The following is a 25,413-nucleotide window of genomic DNA, read 5'->3' on the forward strand; positions in this document are numbered from 1 at the left end:
TAATGCATTATTATTAGTTCATATACTATGTTACTGAAAGGTGGTCAAAAAATTGTTTTTGTTTTTTTATAAATGCAATGGTACTTTGATAGATACCGTGGTACATATTCAAAAAAGGCATTGCCAAAAATATACTAAACATTTTAATATATATCATAGTTCTTTGAAATATACCATGTTACTGATGGATTGCATTATAATCCCAAAAATAACATGTCTAAAATAAAACAAGGTAAATTAATATAAGAAAAGACAGAAACTCTTATATCATAATACGCACACATCTCATTATAAGACGAGGTTCCTGCCGGTTTCTCCTCGTGAATGCGTCCATAATATCTTCTGTTATCACCTCATGATGAAATGCAAAGAGCTCATGATCGATTGATGATCGATTCACATTCTCGGCGGATGCGCAGGTGTGAAGCAGCATCAGCATGAAGATAACACACCTCACACACACACACACGCGCACGAGCACCTCGTGTGTATCTGTGAACTCACCTCGGAAACGCTAATACACACACAGACCATTTACTGTGTATATTGTGATGTTTAGTTCTGTCTCACATGTCTGTTAACGGAGCATAATGACACTATAACACACACACACACACACACACACACACACACACGACCGTGAGAAACTTCATTACGACAGTATTGCATTCATTATACATAAATTATCCAAATTAAAATGTAGTAGGCCTAGTTATAAATGCTAATAAATATTAAAATAAACAAATAAAAATACAATTACAATTATTATTTTTTTTTGTTATTGAATTAAATCGTTTAGTATACCTTAAATAAACTGCATTATATAAATATATACAACCTAAACTATAATAATTTTAAATTATAATAAATAAAAAATAATAATGAAAAAATTCTAATATAATAATACAAATTAAATAAAACAACATTATTTTGTTGTTATTGAATAAAACGAATTTTAATCGTTTAATATAACCTACATAAAATGTATATTATAAATGCACAACAATTCAACTATAAAAAGTTATAAATTATAGTAAACAGTACAATAATAAATAAACCAATAATAATTTAAAATAAAAATTATCTTATCTTTCTGCATTGCTTTACTTTCTTCATTTCTTTCTCGTATTCGTAGATCCGTCTCTGTTCCGCCGACATAATAAATGCGCAAAAATGAAAGAACTCTGGAATGTTTAGTCGCGCCTCTGTGAAGTTCTGAAGGCGTTGCCCCTGGCAACCGATAGCGTGTCCTACCATCATGGCCGACCGGCTCAGACCCTCCCAAATCAACCCAAATCGGCACGTGACTCCTGACTCTCAATAGCCGAGTTAAACATCTGCATGGCGGGAAGGCCACGGGGAACCGCGAGATTTCCGGGTCACTCATATATGACCCGCTTTATTATTTTATTATTCCATTAGCCTATTCGCCATCATTTAGAGCCTTTCAAATCCCGCGGAGGGGAAATGACCCAATAACCACATAAAGAGAGGGAGGTCTTCAACAATCAGCACAGATTATTCTTATTAATTATTATTATTATTGACTGTATGTATACATTTAAAGGGTAAGTGTTAATATGTATATCCGAGTGACGTCATACTGCTAACAAGGAACGTTATGAGTAACATTCTTCCAGAAAAAGTTTTTTGGTCTTTAATAATGTTCTAAAAATCTTAGCACAAACATCATTTGTGGAACGTTTTGTTTTAAAAACGTTTCAGCCTAAGGTTTGTTTTTTATTATTTATTTTACTATAACGACCAGAGAACATTCAAATGTAACGTTAGCAAAATGATTAAATGTAACATTCCTGTAATGTTCGAAAAACCAAAAACAAACATTTTCAAAACATTCTAAAAAAAAACTGTATGTTCAGAGAGAACATTGAAAAAATAACGTTTTCGTAACTTATATTGGGAACCTTAGTAAAAATTTCTTAGAATAAAAACATTATTTACACATTTCATGGAACATTTCTGGGATTTGTTTACAAATTTTCCTACTTACGACAAAACGTTCAGAGAACATTTAAAAGTGGCATTCAAATCATAAAATTGAATGTTTCTTTTATGTTCAAATAACCAAAAAACTCAAAATTGTAAAAACTGGATGTTACGAGAACATTAATAAATATTGTTTTAGCAACATAACAACAACATTTATGTTTGCCGAGAAAGATTAGCCTTTTAATGAAAAGGAAAAGACACATAAAGCAACAATGACAGAAAGGAAATCGATTGACAAATAAATGCATTTTATTAGATCTTTTGGTTAGATGAAGTGCTTGTTTTTAACTTCAAACATCAAAGATGAAACCAGCAAACTTGAATGAATTTAGTGTTTGTCCCCATTAAAGCCTTTATTTCCAACTTTTTTTGTCTCCTCTGAAGACTTAGTGAGGGAAATATAATTGCTTTTGGTTCCTCATTGTTCTTCTTAAAGAAAGGCCCTGGGTCTTCTCAGGGTGCATTCAGTGAGTTACTTGTGTAGGAAGTCTTGAGGAATAAAGGACTCCCCACTCAGCCTTTGATTTGAGCTGGGGGCTGATGGATGCTGAAGCACATTAAAATGTGAATCATGGAGCAGCGAGGCCCAAACCAGAGGCCTGGAGACACAACAACAATCCAGCTCTCAGCGCTAAGAGATGCACTCAGTGCTGGCTGAATAATTGTCTCTGAAAAACACAATTAACACGATCTACACTTTTCAAAACAAAGAGTGTTCAGTTGTTCTTTAGGTTCAACAGTATGTGGTTTTTGCATTGCTGTATGAAGGCTAAAAAGTTTACATTTTCCATTAATATAATTTGTCACAAAATATAATATTGGTTCTAATCTTTTTATTTATTTATTTATTTGATCAGTTTGCCTGTTTTATGCATCCATCTTTAACCTCTAAATTGAGAATTACAAACTTTATAATAATAAAAAAAATTATATAAAATCATCCAATTTTTTTTTCCACAATAAATGTATATTATGTATTTTGTAATTATTATTATTTTTTATTTTTTTTATTCTGTTTCCCAACAGAATGTTTGTGGTGAGTATCTGTTTAAATACAAAATGTCAAAAAAAGCTATTGCAAACATTGTAGTCTTGTTATAAAAGGCAAATTAAATGTTATTTTTCGTTTTTTTATTATTTTATTTTAATAATTTTGTTTCCAAACAGGCTTGTGGTGAATATCAACTTGGCGAAAAATGGCAAAAGTAATAAAATAAAACGTATTGCAAACATTGTACTTTCGTTAGAAAAGCAACTAAAATTAAATTAAATAAACATAAACACTTGGTAAAATACAAAAGCATTAGTCCACAACTATATATTTATCATTTTCATCATAATATCTATGACTCCATTTTTATATTTTACTAAGACGGAGAGAAAAGCTAAACGGTTGATAATGAAAGAGTGAAGTGACTGAGATCGTTCATAAGTGTTGATGGATGTGAGGATCCGCCCCCTCCGTCCCTCCTCATAAACACCGGATAAAACCGGGAGCCGCGCCGACACGACTCTGTGTAAGAGTTGGATCAGGACACGTTTATTTCTTTGGTTTCTGAGGGATGGAAGCGGCGCGAGTGCTGTGGATTCTGTTCTGCGCGTGCATCGCATCGACTCTGGGCTCGAGACTCAAGACCCCCGCGTTACCCATCCAGCCAGAGACAGAGCCCATGATATCGAAAGGCTTGTCCGGTAAGAGATGCATCCGACAGCATGTGAACCTCCAAAGAGCGAATAACTCAACTGAAGAACCTTACACAGGCTCTTATCCAGAACCAGTTTTCAGTTGCATATGTTTTTTTGGAAATGTTTCATTATTGGTTCTTCAGCTCTTTAAAGCATCAGATGCCATAAAACCCGATTGGATTCCAATAAGAACTTTTATTTTTGTTTCTAAATATGAAGGAAAACTCTTGTTCAGAATAAGCAGGTTTTGTTCAAAAGCCTTCACAATTGACTTCCTTTTCTAGTTCTAGACAACCATCAAAGCATCTGCTTTAATGCTTTAATGTATGTTTTAATGTTTCATTATTAGCTCTTTAAAGCACTAGATGCAATAAAAGCATAGATTCAATAAGAACCTTTATTTTTGGTTCTAATGAATGCATATGGAAGGGAAACTCTTCTTTTGATAAGAATAACCTGGGTTTTTTGCATTTAGAACCAAAAGCCTCCACAAATAACTTCAATTCATAGTTCTTTACAACCATCAAAGCATCTGTTTTAATGCTTTAATGATTCATTATTGGTTCTTCAGCTCTTTAAAGCACCAGATGCAACAAAACCCGAGTTGATTCCAATAATGACCTTTATTTTTTATTCTAAATATGGAAAACTCGCTTTGATCAGAATAAGCAGGTTTTATAGAAAGGTTGCATTTAGAGCCAAAAGCCTCCACAAATAACTTCATTTTCTAGTTCCCTATAACCATCATTGCATCTATTTTAATGCTTTAATGCATGCTTTAATGTTTCATTATTAAGTCCTTAAAGCACCAGATGCAATAAAACCCGATTGGATTCAATAAGAACCTTTATTTTTGGTTCTAATGAATACATATGGAGGGGAAAACTCTTCTTTGTTTTTTTTTTTTGTTGTTGTTGTTTTTTGTTTTTTTTTGCATTTAGAACCAAAAACCTCCACTAATAACTGAATTCTCTATACTTCCGTAGAAAACGATCAACGCATCTGGCGCATCTGAAGAGCTTTAATAATTCATAACATAATACAACAGCATTTTTAATGTTCAAAGAACAATACACAGTAATTCAACAGAAGAATACTATAAATGGTACTTTATTAAGAACCTTCATTGAGGTGCAATGGTCAATTTTTGATGTTTCTTTATTGGTTTTCAACTCTTTAAAGCACTAGATTCAATAAAATCCAACTGGATTTCAATCAGAACCTTTATTTATTTTTTTGTTCTAATGAGTGCAAATGAAAGAAAAACTCTTATTTTGATCATAATTAGTTGCAGTTCTTTAGAAAACCATCAGTGCATCTGGTGTTTTAAAGACACCAAAACAGTTCTGAAGAACTTTAATAAACTGTTAATAGAGATGTTTCGGACAGAACCAATACTATACCTTATTTTGAACCTCAAAGAAGAATATAGCTGTAAAGGTTCTTTTCAAGAAAGTCTTTTGGCTGTAACGGGTTCATGATTTGCTAAACTGTCCTTTGGAGGCTAGTTGAGTTTTTGATGACCCATCATTGGTTCTTCAGCATTGGTTCCCTAACAGTCTGGCTGTTTTTGCTTTAAATTGAAGCAGCTAAAAACCTCAAAAAATAACTTACTTCTCTAGTTCTTCAGAAAACCATCAATGCATCAGATGTTTTAGACAACATAAGAATCTCCAAAGAACCAGATAAACACTGTGACTTACCACAGAGACTTTGATGCAACGGCACAAGCCACAGTCGAAGGCACTTATTATGATTTACCTCCATTTATGACAGTTTATGTGCGTGTCTTTGAAAGTGTTTAGCTTAACAATAAATTGTTTAATAGTCTCGCTTTATAAAGGGAGGACGTGAACTGCAACTGATGATCACTGACCTCATTCCAGATGCAATAAACGACAAATATACTCAAATCTCTCATTCTCTCTTCAAAACAAAGCCGAGGAGATGTTTTGGTTACCAGCGCTGAATGTGATTTCGTTAGGAGGGAGGAAATCACATTCTCTGCTCGTTTTAGTTGGTGTTCTTGAAGGTTTGAAGCTGATTTGTACACATTCCCCATCCTTGGGTCTCAGTAAATGTCTGGAGGTCTTCTCACGCTGCTTTTGTTTATTGTCTCAATCAGGTTGCTCCTTCGGTGGCCGCTTTTATTCGCTGGAAGACACGTGGCATCCAGATCTCGGAGAGCCGTTCGGTGTGATGCATTGTGTTATGTGTCACTGCGAGCCGGTAAGACGTCAAACACACTCTGCATTTCATAACATTTCAACATTGAGAGTGTGGTGTTATATGTTTGCATGTGTTGTGTAGACAAAAAATAGTAGGTATTTTGTTTTTATTTAAAAATGCAAAATATATGTTTAAATACTTTAAAATTCATATTATATTTTATCATTATTATTATTATTATTTTTAAACAATCTATTAAAAATATATTTTGGTATTTTAAATTTTTTGAAACATTTTAAATAAAAGAATTTCTATAATTTTATATCAATTTAATATTTTGATATATCTTTTATATATTTAGAAAAATTTATTTTTTGTAACATGGGATGTATATTATTTAAAAAGAATATTACTTTTATTTTATATATTTAGGAATTTTTTCATATGAGATGCAACATTCATTTTAAATTGTATGTTATTTAAAAATGTATATTTTTGTAATATTTAAAAAAAATATTTGAAACAAATTTGATAATTTTATATTTTAATATATTTTTGTATATTTTGAATAAAAAATAATTGTGCCATATGGGATGCAACATTAAAATGTTGTTATTTTAAATAATTATTTTTAAATATTATTATTTATTTGATAAAATATGATTTTAATACTTTATATAAACAATATTTTAATATATTTTTGTATGTTATTTTATTTTTATTTTTGACATACACAATGCAAAACTGCCACTTGTAGAACTAAAGTGAATCCACATTGATTAAAACTGAGCTGAATAATGAATGTAGACCTGCTTAAAGCTGAATCAAATTCATTTCATTATCACTGCATTTAACATTTTCCTGCTTATTATTACGTTTCTCTCTCTCTCCGAGCAGCAAAGGAGCCGGCGAGGGAAGGTCTTTGGGAAGGTGAGCTGCAGGAATATGAAACAGGACTGTCCCGATCCGACCTGCGACGATCCCGTCCTGCTTCCAGGACACTGCTGCAAATCATGCCCAAAAGGTAATGCACATGAAGTGTGTTTCTGCAAATGGTGAACAAATGGAAACACAGTCCAGCGTTTTTGCAATGCCGTCACACTGTTATACGGGAAAAAGTGTGAGCAAATGACGGAAGGTTTTGGCCAGCGCTGTTTCTCGAAGAGAAGCAGAATGATAAATGGCAGCGAGTGTGGATAGATGGTCTGCTTCTGTGTAATTGCACTCATGGTTATGGATGCCGGTCCGGGTAGAACATTGGCTCTATTGTGTGTTCTATGACTTTTCTGACATCATGCATCTTGGTTTTCGTGGATACAGGCGACTCGGGGAGAAAGGAGGCGGAGTCTCTGTTTGAGTTCCTCCAGGAGAAAGATGACGACCTGCACAAGTCCTACAATGACAGATCCTACATCAGCTCTGAGGAGAACAGCAACCGAGAATGCACCACCGGTGAGACTACCTCACAATGCATTCAAAATCCCTGTCACTGAAGAATTGTTATTTTAGAAAACAATCAAACTTCATATTTTCAAACTGAAACCATACAGCAGCAATTTCTCATTAATGAGGGAAAGAGAAAAAGAGGGTTTTTTTGTTTTGCATTTAATCTTTTTTATTAAATAATAAATTGAGAAATGCCACATGAACCACACTGAACAAACTATGATGATATATTTATATATATATTTGTCAATATTGGTGAGAAATTTTATATGAATATATCATTATATGAAATTTCGACAAACATATAACCTGAAAATTATCAGTGTAAGTTCAGTTGGAATGAATGGAATTTAATTCAATTCCTTTGAACTTGTATCTCACAAGCGCTCAAAAACAGTCCCAATTATAATATAATTATAACATAATAACATAATTATAACTCTGAATCATTTCCAAACAAAATTAATCGATTTTACTTGCATAAACATTTCCTTTCGGGTGAAAAAAAGTGATTTTTCATGCTTCAGTAGTTTGTTAATAGACATATATATTCATGTTTATCAACAAAATTCAGTCCCAAAAGTGTGTGAGATATGAAGACACTAATATAACTTGATAGATATTTTTTACAAAGGTATTTTTGAGACCAAATGGTGTTTCATACATACACGGGTCAAAAATGACCCGAGCACGAAATGTTTATTTAAATGGTTAAATCTCTTTAAAAATTCTTATAAAAAAATCTGAAAAAAAAATAAATTATGTGTAAATGTGTATTTTGAGGGTCTTAAAGTATATGCAAAGTTTCAATCGCTTGCTAAAAACTATGCATTGTTTACAAATTTCTATGCATTTCTTCTGAAAACGTTATGAGGGTTAAATCATTGTCAGTATGATTAACCTGATTTATTGTTGAACAGATTTTGTGGCTGTACTCACGGGTGTGAAGGACTCCAGCGGTGTCGCTCGGGCCAGATTCACTCTCACTCGGACCAGCCTGACCTTCTCAATCACGTTCCAGGGGTAACACTCACACCAGAAGCAGATGTGAGGTCCATCACAATCCTCTGACGCTCACTTTATGCATGTGCTTGTCTTTTAGGATGAACCGGCCGAGCCTCATCACCTTCCTGGACTCCGATGGAAGCACAGCGTTTGAGTTCAGAGTCCCGCAAGCGGATACAGATATGGTGATTATTATCGTTAATTAAAAATAGAAAAATAAATAAAAGCTATTTTGTTACTAAATGTTAACTGAAAACAAATACATTTATTTATTATTTAAATACAAAAAACCTTAATATAAATATAATATAAAGTTAAATATATAAATAAATAAATAAATAGTTAAAAAAATTAAAATAAAATAAAATAAAATGATTAACATAAAAACTACTTAGGAATAACAAAAACAAAACACAACAAATAAAAATTATAATGGAAAATATTAAAATGTGTTTAGTGTTTAGATCTGTGGAGTTTGGAAGAATAAAATAAAATACAAAAGAAACTTAATATAAATATAATATAAAGTTAAATATAAATTAAATAAAACAATTAACAAAAATACTAATAAACAACAAAATATAAATTTGAACTAAGTTGAAAAGAAAAATGGAATATATGGAATAATATATATAAAGTATTTAATGTTTAGATCTGTGTAATTTGGAAGAATAAAATAATAAAAATAGTACTAAAAGTTAATAAAAATAAAATAAAAAACATTAATTAAAATGATTAATCTGTAAAAAAAAACTACTAAGAAATAAAAACACATTTTTTAAAACTAAAATTAAAATGAAAAATAAAAATATTAAATGTGTTTAATTTTTAGATCTGTGGAGTTTTGTAAGAATAAAAATAAAATACAATTTTTTTTAATATAAATATAATATAAAGTTAAATATATATAAAATAAAACATTTAATTAAGATTAAAAATAAAAAGTAATTAAATTAATTAAAATTAAATAAAATAAACATTCATGAATAATAATTCATAAAAAAAAAAACATGAAGGAACAATAAAAAAAAAAAGTAACTTAAATTAAACTGAAAATGGAAAAATATTCAAATGTGTCCAATGTTTAGATCTGTGGAGTCTGGAGGAACCTGCCGAAGTCTCACCTGCGGCAGCTGGAGGCGGAGCATCTGCGTGTTTCCATGACAACCGCTGACGACAAGAAGGAGGAGATACAGGGCAAAGTCATCAAACACCGAGCGCTGTTCGCAGGTGTGTGTCGAACCTAACATTCCATTCCTTTCATAGCTTGACGTGTTTAGATGCTCAGGCTCATTTCCCTTCGGTTTTTCCGACAGAAACCTTCAGTGCGATCCTGACGTCTGACGAGGTGCATTCTGGGATGGGAGGAATCGCCATGTTGACGCTCAGTGACACGGAAAACAATCTGCATTTCATCTTGATTCTGCAGGGACTTGTTCCTCATGGGAGCTGTGAGTGCAAAGAAATTATTATTATTATTATTATTTTATTTAAATTTGTATTGTATATATTTATTATAAAAAAATAATAATAATAATTTAATAAACATTAAAAAAATATATTGTTTCAGTCTCTGCAAAGGTGCTGGTCCGAGTCAAACTGCTGTACCGACAGCATCTGCTAAGAGAAATACAAGCAAACATTTCTGCAGACGTGAGTTAAAGCACACATGTATACATGCATTTACTGATCGAAATGAACATCCGTGAAACAGAAAAACGTAAGGAACGCATGTTTTCTGATGTGTGTCTGTAGGACTCTGACTTGGCTGAAGTCCTGGCCGATCTGAACAGTCGTGAACTCTTCTGGTTGTCTCGTGGCCAGCTGCAGATCTCGGTGGAAACAGAAGGTCAAAACCCTCGTCAGGTCTCAGGATACATTTCTGGCAAGAGATCATGTGACAGTAAGTGCAGCCAATCGTCAACAATCACCTCATAAATCACCCGTTAACACATAAAGCAGCGTGAAGAGACATGAAAGGCTTTGGACAGTTTTCTTTCCTGTGCTGACAAAATTATTCATATTTTATTAATAAATAAAATTGTATTAATATAAAGATAAATATAATTTTCAGTGGTAATATAAATTTACAAAAAAAATTAAAACAAATGTATTAAAAGTTATATTAAAATGTTTGAATATTTACGTATTTATTTGTTATAGTACTATATGTATTTAAAAAAAAATACAGGTCATTTAAAAAATACAGGTAAAAAGTTCATTCAGTTTATAGAGCAATGAAATGCTTTTCTTTCCTGTGCAGACAAATGTATATATATTTTTTATAAGATTGTATAAAAGATACTTAATTGTTTTTATTTGTATCTGACTTCAATTAAATATATATATATGTATACACACATAATAATACTCATTTTAGAATTTATTTACATTTATTTATTTGCTTTTGAAATATAAGATAAAATACTGATACATAAATAAATCAATAAAATACAGGAAACATCAACAACTTATAACTAAATCACCCCATTAATTCATAAATCCCCTTAATTTATATATTACAAAAATTAAATAAAGAAAAAAAACACTTCAGCTGGAAGTTTGTTGGAAATATTAAAGATTTCATTTGTAATTGTAACAGCTAGGCTTCTGTAGGCTAGTTTGACCATCTTTTAGTATAACGCTATGGTACAGTGAGCTCACAGAACACATTAGATCAGTAACTATAGCCGTCTGTCTGCTGTGGCTGTTTTTAACCTACGATTTACGTCGTGTTATATTTCATCTTTGTGTCATGCATAAATCATCTCAGGTACATTTAGTGCCAGAATGAGATTTCCCGTTCATAATGGCCATCGCGATCGTAAGGAGTTCAGGAATGTGCACCGGTGCCGCAAGAGGTTACAGGTCAAATGCTGTAGGATCAGTTTCGTGGTCATTCTGAATGTTAGTCGAGCATGACGACACACACACACACACACACACACACTGTGCTGGCGCTGCTTCTGCTGTGTGATTCCAGCTGCACCGTTAATAGCTTGACGTTATGTGTGAACAATTCAAACCTAAATGATCCTGCGCCACTCTCGCTCTCTGTTTACTCCTCGGCCGTCCTTTCTTTCCTTCTACATTGAAAGGCTCTCTATTTACCTGCACGTCGGCTGCCTTCCCTCGTCTCCTGGGATGACGTCACCCCAGCCGTGACCTTTGACCCCGCATGAGTTCATGTGGATTTGATTGTATTTCTCTGGCTGCGGTGTGACAGCGATTATTTGAGTCCCTCTGGACCTTTTTAGTTTAGTTATGTTTTCCCTGGTTCTCTCACCCTTTCTGTTACATGCACAAATACATGTTATTGAAAGAGGTTTTTGGTCACAAATACCTTAATAAACGTTATTTGGAAAGGATATATTATCATTACTTAGCATTTTATTACTTTATAAATAGGTTCAAATGTAATGCAAAACAAGGTTTTATGTGCCAAAACAATAAAAAATAGTTTTTCAACTAAATTTCTAACTACAAAAACTACAAATAACTACAAAAAATGAAAACATTTACATCAAACAGCTTTATTTTCAAAACAAAAACTGTAAAATCAAGGAATTTTACATTTAAGTTAACAAATTTTATACAAAATATAATGCACCATTTTGTTAACTACAAAAAACTACAATTATTTATTTTTTGCTAAATCAAACTGTTTTATTTCAAATAAAGTCATTCTCGGGAATTATGTAAATTTAAATATAAATTAACTAATAATGTTAGTCAAAGTTTTATGCAACAAAATAATTAAAGTGTTTTGTAGTTAGTTGTAGAACTAACTACAAAAAATTATATTTACAACAAGCTGGTTTATTTCAAAAGTCATTCTGGGAATTTTGTAATTTCAAATAAATTATATAAGTTAAAATAAAATGTTAATCAAGGTTTCATGCACAAAAACAATACAACTTTTAAAAAACAAAAAAAAAACAAATTTCTAACTACAAAAACTACAAGTAAAAGAACATTTATGTCAAGCAATTTCAAAAGTGTTTTATGGAAAATTATGTACCAGGGAAATTTACATCTAAGGTAAAGCATAATGTTAGTCACTGGTTTTTTTTTTTTTCAGATATATTTCAACAACTTTTTTTGTAACTATAACTTTATGACATTTTGGTATTTTATCTATTTGACTATATTTACATTGTTGGTTTTATCTAAAAAAGATAATGTAAATTATGTAAATGTATGTCTTTTTCAGCTCTTCAAAGTGTTAATCTGTAGTTTTCTTACATTTACATTTACATTTAATCATTTAGCAGACGCTTTTATCCAAAGCGACTTACAAATGAGAACAATAGAAGCAGTCAGGTCAACAAGAGAACAACAACAGTATACAAGTGCCATGACAAGTCTCAGTTAGTCTAGTATAGAACACATAGCCAGGTTTTTTTTTTTTTTTTTTTTATAAATGAAAAGACAAGAAAAGGAAATGTGCTAGTATTAGTTGGTTAAGTGCTGTCGAAAAAGATGAGTCTTTAGATGTTTCTTGAAAATGAGTAAAGACTCAGCTGTATGAATTGAGATTGGGAGGTCATTCCACCAGCTGGGCACAGTCCAGGAAAAGGTCCGTGAGAGTGATTTTGAACTTCTTTGGGATGGTACCACAAGGCGTCGTTCACTTGCAGAGCACAAACCTCTGGAGGGCACATAAGATTTAACCAGTGAATTTAGGTATGTTGGTGCCGTGCCAGTGGTCGTCTTGTAGGCAAGCATCAGTACCTTGAATTTGATGCGAGCGGCTACTGGTTCAGGGGAGATATACTTCTAAGTTAATGTATAATGTTAGTTATTCTAGTCTTTCTAAGTGCTATATCTTTGCTATATTTACATAAAATGGTTTTATTTCAATACATTTCAGAAAGATGTAAATACAAGAAAAAAAATATATATATATATCCTTGTATTTACTTGTACCAAAATAATCTAAACTTAGTTTTCCACCCTCTCTCTAAGTTTTTTGTCACAGTACATTAAAGACATTTTGCTGTCTAATCTATTTGATAAAAACTACATTTGATAAATTTGACTTGTTTGAAAAATAATCATGCAACATTTATTCTTTTTTCAGCTCTTCAAAGCGTGATGTCTAGCGGTTCTGCTCTGACTCCCGGGAAAACCGGCGGAGTGGGGTCGGCTGTCTTCACTCTCCATCACAACGGCTCGCTCGACTACAAGGTAACAGCTCCGTTCTATTCCCTCATTTCTCGATGGCTTTGTCAGGTTCGTGGACTGAGTGCTCTGATGTTCTCGAGCAGGTTATGGTGGGGGGTTTGAGCAGTGCGGTGGTCAGTGTGACGATCGAGATGAAGCCGCGGCGGCGCAGTAAACGCAGCATTCTGTACGACATCACGGCGGATTTCGCTGCGGCAGAGAAGGAGCGCGGCAGCGGGCGAGCGCTGGGAAGCTGTGGACGCGTCGAGGCCAGACACATTCACATGCTGCTGCAGAATGAACTTTTCATTAACATTGCCACAACCGAGCAGCAGGAGAGTGAACTGCGCGGACAGATACGAATGCTGCCGTACAACGGAATGGATGCACGCCGAAACGGTGAGAAAGACAGCGTTTACACTAAAAACAACTAAATGAAATCAAGAAGTTTATATATATATATATATATATATATATATATATATATATATATATATATATATATATATATATATATATATATATATATATATATATATATATATATATATTTATTTATTTATATATATAGTAGGGATGCACAGATACCACTTTTTCCAGTACTGATACCGATACTTTTATTTTTGGTACTTGCCGATACCAAGTACCGATTCCGATATTTTTTATTGCATTTGTAATTTTTTTTAATTTTGGGTACAGAAATCAAAAGAGTATGTATAATGTTAGCTGTTTGACTTAATTTAGTAAATAGTTACAGTCAAACCAAAATTTATTCAGACACTTTCAAATATCTGGTCTCTGAATAATTTCTGGTTTAACTGTATATCATTCGCTTATTTTTTTTACACTTAATTATGCCCATTAAAATATATTTTACAAGTTTTTGCTCTATGGTTCATCATCTGTAATTTAATAACATTAGAGCTGCTCCATTGCAGCGACTTAGTACTGTATTGACTCGCTTTGCTGTAATAATGAAGGTAACCAATAGTTATAAATCTCCTGGGACATTTTTCACAAATAGAAGTGGCGTTTTTTTTGTTTTGTTTTTTGTTATCTGAAACGTGTTGCGATTTATATTCCAAAGCCACTCATATAATGCAGAAACACTCAAGCAAGCAAAACATGCGCAACGTGTGTATCTGTACTGTTGCAGAATTAAAGGGACAGTATAACGTGCTGCCTAGCGCATTTCACACAGGCTGCTAGAATCACTTTCGCCAGAAAGACATGTATGCCCAAGGTTGAAAATAAATGATGTTTATAGTGAATGCCCTTATAAATTGTGTTTTTGTTACGATTTAGTTTTAATCCAAATGCGTGTGCTAAGTGAGTGAACATCCAAGATCACACAACAGAAGTGCGCGAGCGTGCTTAATCTACCGTTAAGTAACTTATGCATTGCTTAACTTACTTGTTTTTGACATATCCGACCGAACTACAAACTTTCCAGTGATGAATTGTTTATTCACTCGACAAGCTCGCAGATCTCCGCCTCTGCGCGCTCAATCCACTCACCGTGTTTTATCAGCTCATGCACATCAGCTATACAGGCGTTAATACTGAATGTTTAACATTATATTCATTGTATAAATATCCTAATTAGACAACCTTAATCTCTAATAACTGTCTGTTGTTGTTGTCAGAAGAGATTCTGGCAAACCGTCCGGCGCCTCAGGAGAGGGAAGCAGTGCCCTACCAACGCTGTTTACAGTAGAGGTGGGGAGCTGTTGACCTCAACTGGGGATGTCGTTGGACGGTGGAAGGAATACTTCGAGGATCTCCTCAATCCCGCTGTCACGTCTTCCATTGAGGAAGCAGAGGCTGAGGGCTCAGATGTGGACTCGTCCATAACCCAAGCTGAAGTCACCGAGGTAGTCAAGAAACTCCTCGGTGGCAAGGCACCGGGGGTGGATGAGATCCGCCCTGAGTACCTCAAGTCTCTGGATGTTGTGGGGCTGTCTTGGCTGACACGCCTCTGCAGCATCGCGTGGCAGTCGGGGACAGTGCCTCTGGGATGGCAGACCGGGGTGGTGGTCCCTCTTTTTAAGAAGGGGGACCGGAGGGTGTGTTCCAACTACAGGGGGATCACACTTCTCAGCCTCCCTGGGAAAGTCTATGCCAGGGTACTGGAGAGGAGAATCCGGCCGATAGTAGAACCTCGGATTCAGGAGGAACAGTGTGGTTTTCGTCCAGGCCGTGGAACACTGGACCAGCTCTATACCCTCTACAGGGTGCTGGAGGGTTCATGGGAGTATGCCCAACCAGTCCACATGTGCTTTGTGGATTTGGAGAAGGCATTCGACTGTGTCCCTCGCGGCGGCCTGTGGAGGGTTCTCCGGGAGTATGGGGTCCGGGGCCCTTTGATAAGGGCTATCCGGTCCCTGTACGAACGGAGCAGGAGCTTGGTTCGTATTGCCAGCTGTAAGTCAGACTTGTTCCCGGTGCGTCTTGGACTCCGGCAGGGCTGCCCTTTGTCGCCGGTTCTGTTCATGATTTTTATGGACAGAATTTCTAGGCGCAGCCAGGGGCCGGAGGGGGTCAGGTTTGGTGACAACACGATTTCGTCTCTGCTCTTTGCGGATGATGTTGTCGTGTTGGCCTCATCAGGCCAGGACCTTCAGCATGCACTGGGACGGTTTGCAGCCGAGTGTGAAGCGGCTGGGATGAGAATCAGCACCTCCAAATCCGAGGCCATGGTCCTCAGTCGGAAAAGGGTGGCTTGCCCACTTCAGGTTGGTGGAGAGTTCCTGCCTCAAGTGGAGGAGTTTAAGTATCTTGGGGTCTTGTTCACGAGTGAGGGAAGGATGGAACGGGAGATTGACAGACGGATCGGTGCAACTTCTGCAGTAATGCTGTCGATGTACCGGTCTGTCGTGGTGAAGAAAGAGCTGAGCCGCAAGGCGAAGCTCTCGATTTACCGGTCAATCTACGTTCCTACTCTCACCTATGGTCATGAGCTTTGGGTCATGACCGAAAGGACAAGATCCCGGATACAGGCGGCCGAAATGTGCTTTCTCTGCAGGGTGGCTGGGCGATCCCTTAGAGATAGGGTGAGAAGCTCAGTCACCCGGGAGGAGCTCAGAGTAGAGCCGCTGCTCCTCCACATCGAGAGGGGTCAGCTGAGGTGGCTCGGGCATCTGTTCCGGATGCCTCCTGGACGCCTTCCCGGGAAGGTGTTCCGGGCACATCCCACTGGGAGGAGACCCCGGGGGAGACCTAGGACACGCTGGAGAGACTATGTCTCCCGGCTGGCCTGGGAACGCCTCGGTGTCCCCCCAGAAGAGCTGGAGGAAGTGTCTAGGGAGAGGGAAGTCTGGGGTTCTCTGCTTAGACTGCTGCCCCCGCGACCCGGCCCCGGATAAGCGGTAGAAGATGGATGGATGGATGGAACTGTCTGTTGTTCTGTTGTCGGTGTTTCTTTGTCTGAATATGGCACTTATTAAGTGCTGTGTGGTATCGGCGTTTGGTATCAGGGCACTTTAACGGGTACAGAAGCTCAGTATTGGGCCCGATACCGATACCAGTATCGATATCGGTGCATCCCTAATATATATATAATATATAGAAGATCTGGCAATACCCTGATGGTTAAAAGCTTCAACAATTGACCCTGATCCTGAATTCTTTGTCACACACTTGGCCCAGCGTTTCTTGTTAGTGATGCATCGATCTTTCATGGCCAATTCAGATTACTGGTGTAAAAAGTAATTTTTAATTAAAACCCACTGTTTTTCATCCGCAGAGCTTCCAGTTCCTCTGGCGGGTCAGTTTGTGTCTCCTCCGGTCCGTACGGCTGCGGCGGGTCACGCCTGGGTCTCGGTGGACGAACAGTGTCATCTGCATTATGAGATCGTCGTCAATGGCCTCAGCAAGAGCGAAGATACTTCCGTCAACGCCCACCTGCACGGATTGGCCGAGATCGGTGAGATGGACGACTCGTCCACCAATCACAAGAGACTTCTGACTGGTTTCTACGGTCAACAGGTAAACAAATCAAGAGACTCCCAGTTAAACATAATTTGGCATCATTTACACCCGGCGATAATATAAACTGCGTGATTGCAGCACAACAAAAGCGTGTTTTCTCTGGCTGCTCCGGCGAAATCATGCCAGAAACGAACAAATATGATTCTGCTGTTATTTATTAAAATACTTTAAAGGATTTGTTTATAACACAAATCTGGTGTTTTCCCAAATGAGCTGAAACCGGTATTGCATTTGGTATTTGTATGTTAGATGCATTTAATTCTGGTCAAACATTAGGAGTTCATCTTGTCCAAATTGCACATATTTACAGAAACTGTCTCTCTGTGTCTCTTACAGGCTCAGGGTGTGCTGAAAGATATTAGTGTTGGGTTATTTAGGCATTTGGACGAAGGCACAGCTTATATTCAGGTCAGCACCAAAATGAATCCAAGAGGAGAAATACGAGGATGGGTGAGTACAAAAATGTTCAGTGTTATATAGATTTTCACAGTAATCTACCTTGAAACTTTTTTTGCTGCTGAACCTTTAAGACTGTGCCATCTGATCTTATATATTTGCATAAAACTTTTATTTTAGAATTAAAAAAATATATAATGCATACATTTTTAAATATATATAATTTCGTTTTTTTGTTTTATTTTTTGTATTTTGTTCTACTTGTATATTGTACAATGCTTTAAAAAATGTTTATGTACCATACCATACCATACCAACTTTATTTGTTAAGCACTTTACAAAAACCAAAGTTGACCAAAGTGCTGTACAAAAAATAAATAAATAAATAAAAATAAAATAGATAAAATAAACATAAGTACCATTTATAACCACACAATAAAAGCATTCAAAGTAACAAATTGAATCAAGTAAATAAAGTCGACTTCTTACTAGGTGTCAAAAGCCAAAGAGAAAAGATGGGTTTTAAGAAGGGTTTTAAAAACAGATAAAGAAGAGGCCTGCTTAACATGCAAAGGGCAGATCATTCCATAGTTTAGGGGCAGACACAGCAAAGGCACGGTCCCCTCTGAGCTTACGCTTAGTTTTAGGCACAGTCAGGAGCAGCTGATCATCTGATCTGAGAGAGCGGACGGGTTTATAAGAGTGTAGAAGCTCAGAGAGGTATGGCGGAGCAAGACCATTTAGTGATTTAAAAGCAAATAACAGAATTTTAAAATGGATCCTAAATTGAATAGGCAGCCAGTGTAATGAAGCTAAAATAGGGGAAATGTGCTCATGTTTACGTGTGCCCGTTAAAAGACGTGCTGCTGCATTTTGTATCATCTGGAGACGGGTGATGGAGGACCCACTAACCCCCGCATATAGTGAATTACAGTAGTCCAGCCGTGTAGTTACAAAGGCGTGGATAACAGTTTCAAAATGTTGTCTTGACAGAATTGGCTTTATTTTGGCCAGCTGCCTTAAATGAAAGAAGCTTGATTTGACAACAGCTTTGATCTGACTTTCAAATTTAAGCTCAGGGTCCACTTTAACTCCTAGGTTTGTGATAGTAGGTTTAATATAGGGTGCTAAGGAGCCCAGATCTACAGGTGGGGTCCCAGTGGTGCCTCCAAAAACCATCACTTCTGTTTTTTTATCATTAAAATTTAAAAAGTTTAGAGCCATCCAGGCCTTTATGTCGTCGAGACAATTGAGTAGTGGTCCAACAGAGTTATAATTTTTCTTTTTAAGAGGTACATAAATCTGACTGTCATCTGCATAACAGTGGAATGAAATGCCCTACTTTCTAAGTATGGAACCAAGTGGAAGCAAATACAGAGAGAAAAGTAGAGGGCCGAGCACTGAGCCCTGTGGGACCCCACACAAGAGAGGAGCAGAGGAGGATACAGAGTCACCTAAGCTAACACAAAAAGTTTGATCCGCTAAGTATGACCTAAACCAATCCAGTGCTATGCCACTGATGCCAACCCACTGCCTTAAACGTGAAATCAATATTTCATGATCCACTGTGTCAAATGCAGCAGTTAGATCTAAAAGCACAATGATAACACAGTCACCAGAGTCAGTAGCTAATAAGATATCATTAAAAACTCTTAAAAGAGCAGTTTCGGTGCTGTGCAAGGTCTTAAAACCGGACTGAAAAACCTCTAGTATATTATGTTCTTCCAAAAAGGCCAATAGTTGACTGTACACAATCTTCTCCAAGATTTTTGAAAGGAAAGGCAATTTGGAAATAGGCCTGAAATTAGCAAGAACTGACGGATCTAGAGCAGGTTTTTTAATCAGAGGTTGAACTACTGCATGTTTTAAAATTTCAGGGACCACACCCGAGGTCAGACTACTATTTATAACTGCTACAACAGATGATCCTACAGTGGGGAAAACCTCCTTAAATAGTCGAGGGGGGACAGCATCATATGGAGAACCTGAGGGCTTCAAATGACCAACAACCTCCTCTAAAGAGGAAAAAGTCACCAGCTCAAAATGATCAAAGACAGCCGAGCAGGGGACAGAGATTGAAGGGTCTGAAGCTGAAGGGACAATTTGAGACCTAATAGAAGTGACCTTATCAATAAAAAAGCAAAGGAAGTTTTCACACATAACAGGGGATGCTTCCATACAAGCATTCTGCGGGGCATTTAAAAGTGAGTCAATGGTGTTAAACAAAACACGAGGCTTGTGACAATTTGCCAGAATAATATCTGAGAAATGTTTTCTTTTGGCATCTTTCACAGTTTTCTGGTAATGACGCCAGCAATCCCTTAACATTTGAAGAGACACCTGCAATTTGTCCTTCTTCCACTTGCGCTCAGCTCTACGGCACTCACGTCTGGCGGCATGAGTCATGTCGTTTAACCAGGGCTCAGATTTAGTTTTAGGCTGCCTGGATTTTAATGGAGCCACAGTGTCTAAAACAGTTTGGCAGGTGGAGTGAAACCATGAGCAAAGCTCATCTGTGTGCAATACAGACTCGGGAGTGATGGCGTTCTGTTTGAACGCAACCGAGAACTGAACAGCAGTGGAAGGGTTAATCATGCGACAGCGCCTACAGCAGCGCAAGGTTTAACTGTATGACAGGCAAGAGCAGTCTCAAATAATACAGGCATATGGTCAGAAAACACTGCGTCACATATCTCTAGATTAAGAACAGGCAAGCCATATGATAAAACAAGATCAAGTGTGTGTCCATGTTCTTGTGTGGGTCCAGACACAGATTGCACAAGATTAAAAGAATCAATGAGGTTTAAAAACCCCTTTGCCATTGTCATGTAAATACAATCATGCTAAAATAATACTTTAAATCTGAAACTGATTTAAATATATTTAATATTATGTTAAACCTTTGTATTTAATCGATATCTTAATTTTATATTTGATTTTTTTTATAATTATTTTATTAAGCACCTTATTTTAATACTAGTCTTTGTTTTATTTGTATGTTTTTTGTCTACTTGTATATTGTACAAGGCTTTCACAAAATTGTGTGTAAACACAATCATACTAACAGAGTACTTTAAATTCTAATTAAATAATAGTCATGTAATTTAAACCTTTGCGTTTAATCAATATCTTCTTTTTATATTTGCAGAAAACTTCTATTTTAGAATTCTAAAAATATAGAAATATATATTTAAGAATGTTTTTGATATTTATAATTTTCATATTAAAAATTCAATTTTTATTTATATTTTTAATTTTATATATATATATATATATATATATATATATATATATATATATATATATATATATATATATATATTTATTTATATTAGCAATTTATTTTAATGTATTTGTATATTTTTGTCTATATATTTACAGAAAGGTTTTATTTTAGAATTCTATAATATTTATCATTTTTACAATAATTTTTTATTTACATTTTATATTTTTTATATATTATCTAGCACCTTATTTTAATACTAGCCTTTTAGTTTTGTTTGTATATTTTTTGTCTACTTGTATATTCTATAATGCTTTCACAGAATTACACAATCATGCTAGAAGGGAACATTAAATGCATATTAATATATGTTAAACTTTGTGTTTAATGCATATCTTTGTTTTCCAGATTCAGGTTCCCAACAGCTGTGAGTTGGGTTCCCGCAGTGAAGTGGTCGAGGAGGCAGAGTTTGATGATCTCGTGTTTGTCCGTGACCCGACCGAGTTGAGGAAAGACCCACAAACGTGCTTCTTTGAGGGAGAACATCATGCACATGGGTCGCAGTGGACACCGCAGTACAACACCTGCTTTACCTGCATCTGCCAGGTAACACACACACACACACACACACACACACACTGGTGTAGCTTTGATTTACATATCATTTATGTGACTGTGGTTAATTTTTGCGTACAATCTGTTTGAATCCCTGCAGAAGAAGACAGTGATATGTGATCCTGTGATCTGTCCTGTGTTATCATGTCCTCACACCATCCAGCCTGAAGACCAATGCTGTCCTATCTGTGACAGTGAGTAATGAGTCAAATAATATCATTGTTTAATGTTTGTGTCCCTGGAGCACAAAAGCAGTCATCAGTAGCACAGGTATATTTGTAGCAATAGCCAACATAACATCGTATGGGTCAAAATTATAAATTTTTCTTTTATGCCACAAATCATTAGGATATTAAAGGAGCATTGCGTAGGTTCTGAAATTTCTAACCGTTACTGACACCAGTGGCCGTTAGAGGAACTAAAGCCAGTCTCATGCTCGTTCTCAGTGCGCACGCTCTTTTTTTTTTTACTTATGAGGAGTGTCCGTGGGTGTCTGAATTGTCTTTCCATCCGCAGAGTCCATTTGAAAACACTATTGCCGCTGCTTAATATAATGGCTGGCGTGCCGTACGGTTGTAAGCCCAAGTAGACGAGAACGCGCATGACATCACATTTTGTGAATTTTCGCAAAAACCTCCACATAGCTCCTTTAAGTAAAAATCATGTTCCATGAAGATACGTAAATTTTCTACAGTAAATATAGAAAAAGTAATATGCATTACTAAAACTTAATTTAGACAACTTTAAAGGCTAATTTTTGCACCCTCAGATTCCAGATATTCAAATAGTTTTATCGCAGTAAAATAGTGTGCATACATCAAAGGAAAGCTTATTTATTCAGCTTTTAGATTATGTATTAATCTCAGTTTCAGAAAACTGACCCTTTATGACTTGTTTTTTGTGGTCACTTTGACGTCTACAGCTTTTAGTTAACAGTAGTACATTTGTGTGTTGAAATATTTTGGTTTTAGACATGTAAATATTTTAATCAGAACATATTTGTATTGTTTTCCAGTATATGTAAGCATCCTTAAAATAAGCTAAATTTAATAAGATTTTATACTGTGAAAATTTGCGAAAATATTGGGGTAAGAAATACATATAAAAGTGCATTTTCTTGCAATATATTATGCAAGTTCACTTCTCAAGTAAAGTTATTTTGTGTTTGAGGATGTTTTAGTGGAAAACAAGACAAAGATCAGGATTTGATCTGATTTGCAGCGTAAAGATTGTTATCTTGGACTATAATTAAATACAGTAATATAAAAATGCATATTTTGTATTTTAACATTGTGCTTGATTTCTATCAAAAGAAAAGAAAGAATCCAAACAGATGACTGCCGTAGAAAAAGTTGAGGAAGATCCAGAAGGTGAGTTTATATTACATCACATGAATTTACATAAAATTTAACATCACAAGTATTATTTTAAATGTGCAGCTGTATATTAAGATGTTTATTTGTTCTTTCAGGCTGTTTTTTTGAAGGTGATCAGAAAATGCACGCACCTGGCACAACATGGCATCCATTCGTCCCGCCATTCGGTTACATCAAGTGTGCAGTGTGTACCTGCAAGGTAATTTAACAAACATTATAATACACAACAAAGTTATATTTTAACCATACAAAATACCCAAATTTGTACACAGACATGAATATTCATTGTTAACCATGTTGTTTTTTCCTTCTCAGGGCTCCACGGGTGAAGTGCACTGCGAGAAAGTGACGTGCCCGCCTCTCACCTGCAGCCGACCAATCAGACGCAAGCCTTCAGACTGCTGTAAGGAGTGTCCTGCTGAAGACACGCCCCCTCTGGAGGATGATGAAATGATGCAGGCGGATGGAACACGCCACTGCAAATTTGGCAAAAACTACTTCCAGAATAGCGAACACTGGCATCCGAGTGTCCCGCTGGTGGGAGAAATGAAGTGCATTACCTGCTGGTGTGATGTGAGTTTCTCTTTGCTTTATTTCAAATTTCTTTTAAGAGAATTTTGAGAGTTTAAAACAAGACGCCACAGATGAATAGGGTAACAGATTTTACCATACTTCCATAGTTTATTGATTACATTATGAAGAAATGTACGCAAATGAAATATTATTTAATGTAATAATATGAACATTGGATAACGCCAGGTTAAAAATCTTGTTTGAATTTGTTGACAGTAGAGTTAAAGTTTTACAGAGGGGATTTTGGATATCTTTTCTCTTTTTATCACTCCATAAATCAGAAAATACTGACAAAAAACTAATAATCACCATGTTTTAGGAACAAAATGTTGTATAAATCAGTGTGAATGATATATGAACAAACCCCTCAGTAAAAACCTTCAGAATATAGAGAGGAATAAAACTCTAAGTTTTGGTTTATGTAAGTGCTGCTGAAGTAGAGAAACAAACTCACCGGCTTTAAAAATAAGCATTTTCGCCATGTTTTTAGAAATAAAATGTTGTATAAATCAGTGTGAATGATATATGAACAAACCCCTCAGTAAAAACCTTCAGAATATAGAGAGGAATAAAACTCTAAGTTTTGGTTTATGTAAGTGCTGCTGAAGTAGAGAAACAAACTTACCGGCTTTAAAAATAAGCATTTTCGCCATGTTTTTAGAAATAAAATGTTGTATAAATCAGTGTGAATGATATATGAACAAACCCCTCAGTAAAAACCTTCAGAATATAGAGAGGAATAAAACTCTAAGTTTTGGTTTATGTAAGTGCTGCTGAAGTAGAGAAACAAACTCACCGGCTTTAAAAATAAGCATTTTCGCCATGTTTTTAGAAATAAAATGTTGTATAAATCTGTGTGAATGATATATGAACAAACCCCTCAGTAAAAACCTTCAGAATATAGAGAGGAATAAAACTCTAAGTTTTGGTTTATGTAAGTGCTGCTGAAGTGGAGAAACAAACTCACCTCCTTTAAAAATATGCATTTTCGCCATGTTTTTAGAAATAAAATGTTGTATAAATCAGTGTGAATGATATATGAACAAACCCCTCAGTAAAAACCTTCAGAATATAGAGAGGAATAAAACTCTAAGTTTATGTGTATGTAAGTGCTGCTGAAGTGGAGAAAAAAATACTTTTTTTTTAAGATATATTGATAAAAATAAACACCTAAAAGTGTATTTTGAATGTTTTCTATCCACTAGTCTGAAACAGCACTTTATGACCAGTGCATAGAAATACAATGATTTTGCCTGCTGTATTTATTAGCATTATTAACTTTCTCTTGTCATTATAGCATGGCGTCACAAAGTGCCAGAAAAAACAGTGCCCATTGTTGAGTTGCAGTGACCCCATTCGCAGAGAAAGGAAATGCTGTCCTGAATGCATGGGTAAGCTCCGGTGCTAAACACATTTTTGTTTTTTTTACTAAATCCTGCACAATCTATGCAGTACACTTTATGTATTTGTTTTACAGAGGACTTATTGGGAAAAGAAGATATGGCAAAAAAGATAGAGAAAAAGAAAAACTGGAGACAATAATACCTTCTTCCTCAACGTTCATCATCATCCTCCTGCTTTGAGATCCGGTCGTCTCAAACGCACAACGGGACGCCTTGGACTGCAAAAACAATTGATGCATAAAACAGTGGAGGGGTCCAGGACACAAAGGGATCGAGAACAGTTTGAGAGAAAGACGCTCTGAAGATGAAATATGTCAAGTCTGAATGCATAAAAGGAGAACGAATTTCACCTGCT

At 35.6% G+C, this 25,413-nt stretch overlaps 1 protein-coding gene across 1 annotated transcript; it reads left to right on the top strand.

Annotated features, from left to right (window-relative positions):
- Positions 1-3,486: 3,486 nt before the first annotated feature.
- On the top strand, positions 3,487-25,377 carry LOC132107661 (chordin-like). The gene is made up of 21 exons (XM_059513777.1): positions 3,487-3,702; positions 5,822-5,925; positions 6,763-6,889; positions 7,186-7,317; positions 8,232-8,334; positions 8,414-8,501; positions 9,405-9,546; positions 9,633-9,767; positions 9,887-9,969; positions 10,072-10,219; positions 13,400-13,506; positions 13,587-13,881; positions 17,228-17,469; positions 17,809-17,922; positions 21,500-21,697; positions 21,807-21,900; positions 23,020-23,076; positions 23,178-23,281; positions 23,398-23,655; positions 24,953-25,046; positions 25,133-25,377. Exons 1-21 carry the CDS (start codon positions 3,573-3,575, stop codon positions 25,195-25,197), a joined length of 2,820 nt encoding a protein of 939 aa, XP_059369760.1. The 5' UTR covers positions 3,487-3,572; the 3' UTR covers positions 25,198-25,377.
- Positions 25,378-25,413: the final 36 nt, after the last annotated feature.

This window comes from Carassius carassius, chromosome 28, assembly GCF_963082965.1.
Source record: "Carassius carassius chromosome 28, fCarCar2.1, whole genome shotgun sequence".
In the NCBI taxonomy this organism is placed as follows: domain Eukaryota; kingdom Metazoa; phylum Chordata; class Actinopteri; order Cypriniformes; family Cyprinidae; genus Carassius; species Carassius carassius.

Coding starts and splice junctions, on each gene's coding strand:
- LOC132107661 (XM_059513777.1), top strand. CDS start 3,573: ATGGAAGCGGCGCGAGTGCTGTGGATTCTGTTCTGCGCGTGCATCGCA. Junction 8,335..8,413: donor TTCTCAATCACGTTCCAGGG/GTAACACTCACA, acceptor CTTGTCTTTTAG/GATGAACCGGCCGAGCCTCA. Junction 17,470..17,808: donor CTGGTTTCTACGGTCAACAG/GTAAACAAATCA, acceptor TGTCTCTTACAG/GCTCAGGGTGTGCTGAAAGA.